The sequence below is a fragment of the Telopea speciosissima genome, chromosome 7, assembly GCF_018873765.1.
Source record: "Telopea speciosissima isolate NSW1024214 ecotype Mountain lineage chromosome 7, Tspe_v1, whole genome shotgun sequence".
In the NCBI taxonomy this organism is placed as follows: domain Eukaryota; kingdom Viridiplantae; phylum Streptophyta; class Magnoliopsida; order Proteales; family Proteaceae; genus Telopea; species Telopea speciosissima.
Window position 1 is genome coordinate 54,946,146 of NC_057922.1, and position 10,952 is coordinate 54,957,097.

General features: G+C 38.7%; 1 protein-coding gene across 5 annotated transcripts in view; it reads right to left on the reverse strand.

Moving 5' to 3' along the window:
* Positions 1-10,319, reverse strand: part of LOC122666998 (ATPase family AAA domain-containing protein At1g05910) — a 48,227-nt gene extending 37,908 nt beyond the window's left edge. The window contains exons 1-6 of one of the 5 annotated variants that reach the window (XM_043863138.1): positions 10,263-10,319; positions 9,104-9,382; positions 3,160-3,264; positions 1,199-3,013; positions 926-1,114; positions 656-798 (exon numbers count right to left, since the gene is read on the reverse strand). In XM_043863138.1, the coding sequence (XP_043719073.1) occupies positions 656-798; positions 926-1,114; positions 1,199-3,013; positions 3,160-3,264; positions 9,104-9,322 (2,471 nt within the window). In that variant the 5' untranslated portion in view covers positions 9,323-9,382; positions 10,263-10,319. Of the gene's footprint in view, positions 1-655; positions 799-925; positions 1,115-1,198; positions 3,014-3,118; positions 3,265-9,103; positions 9,383-9,772; positions 9,843-10,262 lie in introns of those variants that run through there. The other 4 variants (XM_043863139.1, XM_043863136.1, XM_043863137.1 and 1 more) reach the window with 4 other exon arrangements.
* Positions 10,320-10,952: the final 633 nt, after the last annotated feature.

Sequence of the window (10,952 nt, forward strand, 5' to 3'; positions counted from 1 at the left end):
CTAGCTAGGTAAGCAGCTAAATAATTGGCTGATCTCATCCTCCAAGAAAGTTAAAAGTTGCCCAGTTCTATGTTAGTCTTGTTCTTTCTTCTTCTTTTTTTTTTTTTTTTTGGGTTTATTTATTTTAACTTTGGTTCCTGGTAGGGGTTATCATGTTCTGGGAGGGCAAGGAGCAGTTATGTCATGCACGTAGTCATCCTTTTGATTGTTGGTCAGGTATGATGTAGGAATGTAGGATAGTAGATAGATGGTATGAAATGGTTTAAAACATCAATAATGGACAATCCAGAGCAAGATGGTCAAAAATGTTCTATCGGTACAAGTCCAGAAGAATCCAGAGCAATCCAATGAATGATCAGAGAATTGATCCAAAACAATCCTCTGATAATGATTTTTTGATCCTTGATGGCCTGGAGTGGCTGGGTTTTCTTGTTTGGGATACAGTGGGGTACTTCTTCACATCTACATCTGGAGTTGGTGTAGATTGGCCAACTGTATCAGTGGGGTTTCAGGATGCATAATTTGGATCCTTTCTTTAACCTCTTTCAATCTGCTTCCCAATTTCCACAACATTGTTCTGTTTGTTTCCAATCAAAATGAGAGAGAAAGGAGTCCATTCACATTAATGAACGTCATTAAATTTGATAGAGCATACACATTACGATGAGAAAATACTGCACAAGGATTCCCCTCCATATCCGCAAGTGGACGTGAGCATGTTCCAAGCAATAATATGGGAAAGTCTGACGGCAATTCCTCCAAAAGTGTCACAAGGACTGCCCTAAGCTGCTCATCTGCCTGAAATTTCAGCCAATAATAAAAAATTGTGAGGATAATATAACTAATGAATTTCCAAAACTTTGTTTTACACAAATTATGGTTGGCATCAATTATGAATGAAACTGTAGGTCAACTATCTACTCACATTCTCCCACCAAAGGTGGAACTGAGGTAAATAAAGAATAGAGGGTGTGGTTCTCCTTGCTTCACCAAATATATGTACCAAGGCCTCCTCCGGCGTCTTTGCACTAGGATCAGAAAGAAGAGAGGGGAGTCCAAGTGAATGAACAGGGAATTTCTCCAGTTCATGTAAAACCGCAGGCCCAACATGGTCCTGTTAAAGTATTAAGTAAATTAAGAACATGATTTCCATTAAGAGCAAAAATTTTGAAATACCAGAAGATTCTAAGGTAATTACCAGGCCCATGCTTTCATCACCACATATTAGAAGTCTAGGCCTGTAGACAAGAGGAAGTGCAGATCCATAGGAAAGAATAGAAAGTTTGCTCATATCTGACGAAGATGTGAGAGTAGGAAAAATTTCAGATACGTGATCCATGACTTTCTGGAGATGTCTTAGTAAACATGGCGCAACAATTAAAGACAATGGCCTTGAGTGTACAATTGAGCCTCTATGAGCAGCAGGAGTAATTGTTGACATGGCTTCTAAGAAATGATACTTTTCGACCCTTACTGAATCAACATCAATCAAAAACTTGTCATCACTAGTGTAAACTTGAGGATATTTTTCACGGAAGGCACGAATTGCAGCTTCTGTGCACAGGGCTTTTAGATCAGCCCCACAATATCCTACACAACTGGCTGCAAGCTCCATCTTTAGCTCCTTTGAAGGTGGTTGCTTCCATTTACGTGTATGAATGTCCAATATCTGAGCACGTGCCTCACAACCAGGTAAAGGAAAATTGAATTCACGATCAAACCGACCAGGACGACGCAGGGCTCCATCGATGGCATCAATTCTATTGGTTGCTCCAATCAAAACAACTTGTCCACGAGAATCAAGACCATCCATCAAAGCAAGCAGAGTTGATACAATTGAGTTGTGTATCTGCTCTTGCTTGCTTGACCTAACAGGCGCAAGGCCATCAATTTCATCAAAGAAAATGATGGATGGCTGATTTCTTTGAGCTTCTTCGAAAAGTAATTTCAGTTGCCTTTCAGCCTCACCAACCCATTTGCTGAGAACATCTGCACCCTTACGCATGTAAAAGCTGACCTTCTGACCAGCCTTTGATGCAGCACAAGCTAACGCTCTTGCGATCAGAGTTTTCCCAGTGCCAGGGGGACCACACAACAAGACTCCCCTTGGAGGAGTGATGTGATAACTTGCAAAGAAATCTGGGTACAGCAAGGGAAAGAATACCATTTCCTTCAAAGCATCAATGTATTCTGAAAGTCCACCAATGTCATCGAAACTTACACTTTCATCAACTTGTAGAGGTTGAATATCTGCCCCTCCCTTAGAACTTGGCCCAGCAGTTTGAACACCAGAAGTCAGAGTAGCAAAAGCATCACTCTGGTGACCCCAACCAGATGCAGCTACATTCAATCCCCATGCTGTTGCCCCATGCATGTCCAGTCCACTGAAGAGCCAAGGTGGCCCATTTCTACTTCCACCTCGTGCCCAAGGAATAGCAGGGCCTTGGTCAAGCTCATCCACGAGAAGTGAATCATCTGAATCTTCAGCCCTAGGTAGGCGATGCCGCTTATGAACTCGTGAACCACCCTTCCTTACATCTCCGCTACCCTTGGTTCCCATTCCTTGGTGCAGAACTCTGCGAGGGGATTGCTGCCTTTGTTTTCCCTCCTTTTCTGGCGATAACCTGCGAACCTCTGCACGATTTCGAAGGTCATATCGTCTCCTTCCATCCTGTTCTTCTTCACCCTCTTCGTCATCACCATCTTCTTCTACTTCATCACCACCCTCACCATCACCTTCACCCTCACCCTCTCCATCCCCCTCATCCTCCTCAACATCCTTCCGATTTTCAGTTTCATCTTGGTCAACCTGATCCTCAGAACTATCCTGATCATCCCCAGATTCTTGATCTGATTGATCTCTTTTGACTTTCTTCAAACGGCGAGGTCGTAATCCTTTGCGACGAGGAAATGATTTACTTTTATTGATCTTTTTATGCCTTGAGGGGGTTGACAATTCTTCTCGACTTGCACTGTTCTCATTCTTGTTTCTAGTAGCACGGTACTTGGGCCTCTGAAACAAATCACAGGACTTCAGTCACAATCAATTCATCATATTCTAAAGTAGTGCGACACCAGTCAAGCCTCAAGCTCCTTAGAAACCAAGCTAATAACTAACCTCCATAAATATTCCATGCTTGGGAGAGTATAAAATCTCACCATTAGGTCATTGTCTTCTGTATCAGAACTGTCTGTGTCGTAGCCTTCCAGATTTACAGACATCTTCCTCTTTCTAGTAGATCGACGAAGGTTTGTTACAACTGACTGCAAACAAGTTACAAGTAACTATAAGAAACTCAGGGGATTCCACATTCAACAAAAGGCAATAAATGGCACATCCCAACCACAGCCAAAAAGAAAACACCTTTAACCGATGTCTGTAAATAATAGAAATAAAAAATGAAATGGCAAAGACGCCCTGGTAACTAAAATAATACAAAGACAATAAATATAGCCATATGATTCTAATGTATCAGGAAGATCATTTAACATAAAAGAAGACATGGGCAGTTCTTTCCAAAAATCATGTTTTTTTGTACATAAGAAGGCCAGTACATGCTGGGTACAATATAAAGACTCTTGAGATGAAAAAAGAGAAAAATCCTAGAGAAACAAAAGTATGGCATGTGAAGTCAATACTAGAAGCAGTCATTTTGATCTGCTGCTGCAGACTAGCTGGTCCATTAACAAGATGGTTGATAACACCATCATTGCACTAACCTGGAAGGACTCTGCAAGTAAACTGCAATAAACGCCGAATGAAAGATAAGCACACTGCATTCCACTATTGCAGGCCCTCCTCCAGGAGAGAGAGAGAGAATTGGCAGGCATTAAAAAAACCCCCAAAGATGGACCAATGCAGAAAATAAACTAAGCATTTCTAACTGCATGTGGTTTCTCATCTAGTCTATCTTCAATTTCTTTTATTTTTGGGTAGCAGAACTTTTTTTTATGGAATTTTGAGCTTAATAATTTTATTTAGGGTTAAAATTGAGTCTAACTAATTCTAATATTATGTTTTAAATTGAGAAAAAAAATTATTTCCCAGTGGACTTCCATATATTTTAGAAGAATATCTTCAACCAATTACTTGTAGTAGAATCTGAAAGCCCTTTATGTAGAATTATTTGGGTAACTATCGATTCTTCTAATCCTGCTTCTTTTTTTTTTCATTGTCAATTATGACATAACTATTTTTAAATCCCACAATTCATTTTCTTACCTTATCATTTTCAGATTTTCTTCAAAAGTTTATAAACCCGTTCCCATTCTTCAAGTTACAACCATAAATTTCCACACCTATTTTCGTTATAACCTTCCAGATATGAGGTGATGAGTGTAGCTGCCCAACATCAATTCGGTATTAGAGCAAGGCTCCATCACAATGTTCTGAATGAAAGGTCCTACACTCCTTTAGATTCAGGGATAGCCATGGGAATAAGCTTTAGGAGGAGACATTGCATCACCAGTTGAATACAGGTAGAGGCCTGCAGTATAATTTGAATCAAACTAGTAAAAGGGAAACAAGTAATATGGTTGATGCTAGTTTAATTACATCAACCTATTTAAAGTTGAAGAGGAAATGTTCCAGAACAATTTTAATACTATCAAATCAGAAAAGGTAATGTCATGATTGAAGAACATAATGCCAAAAAATCAAATCTCAAGTAAAAAATGTAAAAACAAATTTCAAGGGAGTATCCAAGTTAAGAACATTGTAGAATTCTGAAAGAGTATGTTGACATTGAATTTAAAAGATCATTATATTGCTGCCATTGTATGGTTGATTGCTCCATTAGCAACATAGTACTGTGGCACTGAGGAAGCCTTAGAATCACACAAGTGTTTCCTATGATTTGGAGAAGAATTTTTACAATGTTAATGGAGCAGCTGCTAGAAAGAAGAGAAGTGGTTAGCAAGCCTGTCTCTGTTTATAGTTAGAGTTGTTAGCCCAAGTCAGGTCGTGGGGTTAGTTTAGGGATTTGATTTATTTGTTATTTTTCTTAGTATGAAATTAGTTGGAGTCTTTGAGCTGTTAGGAAATTAATTAGCATGGTTGTCATGGCGTCCCCTAGGCGTCCAAGTGCCCTTTTCAGCTTTACTGGAAGGGCGCCGCCTAGGTGCCTTGTTTTTTCCCTCCTCCAATGCCTAGGGTCACCTATGTGCCGTGACAAGTGTAACAGTTTCAAATCTGAGACAATCAACAGTAAGAAGAACTGTGGAGAGAGAAGAAGAAGAGAAGATAGGCAGCAACACACTACAGAGAGGAGATAGGGCAGCAAAGCACTACCGATTGGAGAAAGCAGTGAAATACCCCAATCAGTAGTCACAAGTATACTATATAATGTAAATTAAACTACAAAGGCAATAATACCCTCACACATACGCACCCCTACTAACTGTACCAAACATCAAATAAAACTAAACCACAAAGGTATGACAAGCATACCCCTGTGGTAATACATAATAAGCTACTATTAACACTACCCCTCAAGCTAAAGCATAAATATCACTCATGCCCAGCTTGGATCATCCTTTAGAGAAAAAAAAAAAAGAAAAGGCAGAAATGATGCCTTGGTAAACATATCGCCCAATTCCAACCATACTAACTCAGCTGCAGTATGAGTCATAGCCATGGAACTAAAACTCTTGAGTTCGAGATCTCGGTTTTTCCCAGGGTCGAGACAAGATGGCATACATAACAAAAAATGCAATATCTTGTCAAGATCTCGACCCAAGATCTCGGGTCGACCCAAATCTCAACCCAACTCAGCTTATAAAACTTCCAGATCTCGAGATATCTCGACTTGTCTCGAGCTATCTTGACCAAGAGACTGTCCCATGAGCTGCTGCCTCTGGTTTTTCACCATTTTTGAGCTGGATTTCGTCGGAAAAGCTGCTGCCGGCATCATTCAGCTACACCACAGCAAGATTAGTGCATGATTTGTGGTTCTTCAAATCAATTTCTTCAAACTTTTGAAAAGTAAACCATTTTTTTCCCAAAAAAAAAGGTTTAAACCTTGGTTGATTCAAGTTAATTTAATATATGTTACATAACTTTAGCCGATCTATCACTTTATGGGATTATAGATGTAACATGTTAAACAGAATGATGTATTGTACACTTTAACATTTCTAATGCTTATTTAATTTGGTTTACATTAATTGAATGTTTTGATTGCTTTCTATTACTAAATTATGTGTAGATATGGTATTTTAGTACGTTGTTGCCTACCAACCTAGGGTCCGAAGTGAAACTCCTATTTGGACTTTGTTTTTGCAAAATCAGATAGTGCCTTCGTGTTTAAATGACCTAAAATAGGTTGCGTACCAAGTTTCAGACCCAAACTAAGTCTAAAACCCACCGAAACCAGCCTTCAATTTTTTTTTAAAAATGCACCAACTCGACCGAGATCTCGAGTCAACTCGGTTTTTCCCAAGGTCGAAACCTGGTCAAGTTCTGAGTTTTAGTTCTATGGTCATAGCTTAGCACTCCACTTCAACACTTGATCGCAACCATGGTTTGTTTCCCCAGAGTACTTTTAAGATAACGTAAAATCTGACAAGTTGCTTCCCAATGAGCCCGTTTGGGCGTCTCAATAAACAGACTGATAACTCCAACTACAAAAGAAATATCTAGTCTAGTTACTATAAGATAAATAAGCTTTCCCACAAGCCGTTTGTATTGATGTTTATTTGTAAATTACCATCATTAGCCCCAAAATTTTGATGTGGATCCATAGGTGTATCAACAGGTTTAGAAATTAACATCCCAGTCTATGATAGAAGATCCAACACATACTTCCTATGAGAAAGATATACACCTATGCTACTCCTCACAATCTCAATCCCCAAAAATTACCTGAAAACTCCAAATCTTTCATCTGAATATTCTTTCATAAATAAGACTTAGCCTCATCAATGAATGTCACTAACAAAATGATCGAATTAAGGCTGGGTCAATCCACACTGAATAAAAACTATGCTGAATTTATTAAACCAAGCTTTAGGAGATTGTTTCAGACCATAAATTGCTTTATGCAGTTTGCACACTTTACCAGTATTCTCCCCCTAAGCAACATATCCAGGAGGTTACTCCATATAGACCTCCTGGAGCAAATCACCATACACAAAAGCATTTTTAATATCAAACAAATACAACGGCCAATCAAGATTAACAACAATAAAGATAAGCACCCGAATAGAACTCAATCAAGCACAAGGGGAAAAGTCTCAAAATAGTCAACACCATACATTTAAGTGTACCTTTTTGCCACCAACCAAACCTTAAGCCACTCAACAAAGCCACTGGGGTTGTACTTGATAGTATACACCTAACGACACAACATGACCTTACCTGGAGGGAGATCAACCAATGTCTATATCTTACGAGGAGTGATCTGCCATGGCTTGGGTATGGAGCCGCCTTCTTCGAATCAAGAGAACCTCAACATTGGAGGTGGTGGGGGAAACAATTATATAAAGACAATAAGGAAGGATATTTTGGCGAAAGGAGGAAAGATGCTGACAATTATATAGCGTCACTAAGTCATCGTCTTCTACCTCGCGACAAGAATAGGGAGCGGTGAACCAGATCCACTTAAAATTGAGGGAATTCTCTCCATAATTGTTTAAGGCGATGGAAAGGACAAAAAACCAAGTCGACACCAACAAGGCGACAAGGCGTCGCCTAGGCAACCAAGGCAACACCAAAAGACAAGGCGAGAGAAAGGCGTTGTCTCCCAATTAAAGTGAATTTTTAGGATTAGGTAACTAATCCAATGATATCTCCAAAACCCAACCAACAATCAGTCAAATAAGAAGTCTGAAATTTAAAAACATCTACCTGAATCTAAGCTTGGTATTAAGAAAAAAAGTTGCAGGCTTGGTTCTCATCACAGGAGGGATCTTAAGGGTTGAAACTCAAGGGTTTTGAGTCGCTTGGGGTGGAGGAACTCACACCCAAAATACCACGTCAAATGGGATCGAATATGATAGATCGACCAAATACTTATGGGCTGTAACTATCTTCCAAAACAGAGCACAGTAGCAAAACAGAAATAATAGAAGAAAAAAAGGAAGGGAGGGTAAAGAAAAGACCATACCTGATTAGGAGAATACAGATGCGATTCAAACCAAGACTATAAGAGGAAGGAGAGAGAAAGCACTCAAACAAACTTGCACAACAGCAACACACAATGTAGCAAAATTATTCCAATCCAACAGCATATCTCGGAGAGTGTTTACAAATATAAGGGAAAGAAACAAAGACTCCTAATCAGACTCTATTACTGAAAGCAACTCTAATTCATACTTCCTATGTTTCTATTGTTATCTACTTCTTAGAGAAAATAAAATCCAATAACATAAATAACACAAAGTATGCTAAATATCTCTACAAGATCAGCCCAACCTTGCAACTGCATCCCAGATGGTAGCCATGTGCCCCTGGAAGTCTGCAAATGCTGCTCAATCACTCATAGCAGTTCAACTTCCTATCTGAACAAGGATATACCAGTCATTCAAATAAGAAAAAAGAGAAAAAAGGGGAGTAACCACATAGCTCCATACATTATACACAGTCCACGAGCTAAACGTGTACAACATATTCTACTCCCCAATATTCTCTTTCAACTCCCTCAGCTCCTCTTTTAATGCAAGAGGCACAACTTCAGTGGAACCCATCGAAAGAGCAGTCATCACATTCCTTATTTGGTTATCAAACCAACTTATTAGATTATCCAGTTAGATGTTTTTTAATATAATACTTAATAAACATGATAATTTTGCAATAGGAGAAGATGGTTTGTTAGACAATCATAACGTGCAATGCTCTTCTACAGCTCCCTTGTCTCTTTCACAAGAAAAAAAAAAAAACATTAACAAAAGGAGAAAAAAAAATAAATAGAAGTGCTACTATCAATAAAAGGTTGGCAATCATCAAAACAAAATGGAGAACATTCTTGGAAGTAGTAGTTTACGGTATGAGACAACATGTTTATGAATTTCTCATTCTGCATACTAAACAACATTCTCATCTTAAACTGTTCAACTGAGTAGAAAATATTAGAACATACAATGAATTAAAATCAGAAGCACATACACTGGGGTTGGACGTTCGCATTGGCCGATTCCCCGGGCACAACATCTTGGCAATCTGAGAAGCTGTCCGTTTCTTGGTTTTATTCTTTTTGCGTATAATGGTGGGACCATAATATAGGTATGTGCGACCATACATGCTCGGTCGCCTTCGAAGCCGATCACTTGTGCGGACAGGCCTAGCCTCTGTCCCATCCCCTTTGCTGGAGTTCTTATGATCCATATGAAACAGCTAACATTGACAAATGTTTCCTTTCTAATTACACCTTGAGCAATAAAACTCCTAAATGGAGAAATATAAAAGATAGATGCAACAATAATCAAAAAATCTTGATAACAGCTCCAAAATCAAAGCCAAACAAGAAACATCAAAGCTCTGAACATTTATAAAATTAACCCTAGGTAAACCTAATAAACAATAATTCTACAAGATTAAATAGGAAACTGATAAAGATACACGAATTCATGATGAAGCATAGAACCAACGACAGTTTCAGAGACTGAGACTGAGACAGAAACATTACAAGAACCTCCCTGTTTGATCCAAACTTGTACGACCTCAAGAAATAAATAGTGATTGTAATAAAATTGGAAATTGAAATCAGTGATGCCTCTGCAAGGTATATCAATATTGACGTGGATAAAGGACAAAGAAGGAAATAAGGAAACAAACCTTAAACCAATTTCTTGATTTTTTTTTATGATCCATACAGAACAGCTAACATTGTTAAATATTTTCTTCTAATTACTCATGCAGTAATACATCTCCTACATGCATATATTCAAAAAGATAAAAAGCAGCAATAATCAACAGAACCAGATTACGGCTCCAAAACCAAAGCCATACAAGCAACATCAAAGCTCTGAAAATTTAAAAAGTGAAACCCTAAGTCTAACTAATTGACAATATTTCTACAAGATTGCAAAGAAACAGAAAAAAAAAAAATTCACAATTTCAAAATAACGCACGGAAAAATAACAGTTTCAGAGTCTGAGATAGATACTTCAATGACCTTCCTTGTCCGATCGTAGAATGTACGAGCTCAAGAAGTAAAAAGTTATTCTAATAAAATTGAAAATCGAAAAAAGTGATGTCTGCAAATTATATCTATATTTGCATGTATAAAGGACAGAAAAAGAAATGTAGGAACAAAGGAACTTACCTGCAACCACCATGAGGTACTAAGAACTGAAGTATGGATAAGAAGCTACAATGGAGAGAAAGAGGGACTTAGAGAATATGAGAGGGAAGCAGAGACGGAGAGAAAAAGAAAGAAGGGAAGGAGAGAGAACCAAAGAGAGCGAGCCAGAGAGCTCTGTTCGCTTCTCTAAGAACAGTGAAATGGAGTGCTTATAAAAAGAGGAACCTAAAGCCTTCTCTGGTCGGGAAGAGAACAGAATTACAGAGAGCACACGTGTAACTCTATAACTCGTGAGGAAAATATAAGTTCTTACTGGCTTATAGAGGGAAGATGTATATGAAAATTTTCATTTTGACGTGTAGCTTAATACATATTCATTAAAACTAAGCATTATCCAATTCAAAGGGTGAAAATATGAATTTGAAAAAAAAAACCCTTCGATTTCAGTTTTTTTTTCTTGGAAAAAGGTTTTGAGATTTGGATCATCTCCAATGAGCATCCCCGCCCATCAGTGCCCAATGAAGCATCCAAGGGCTGGGCTGCCGTGCACACATCCTAATCATTGGATACTTCATTGGGCACTCATTGGGCGACCCCCTCTTTGGAGAGGATCTTGATCATAGGTTTCGGTAATAAAAGGCCACCAAGCTCACTAGTGGTACCAAACAGCTCCATGACGATAGGCCACAGGCCAGATTTGGTTCCTCTGCA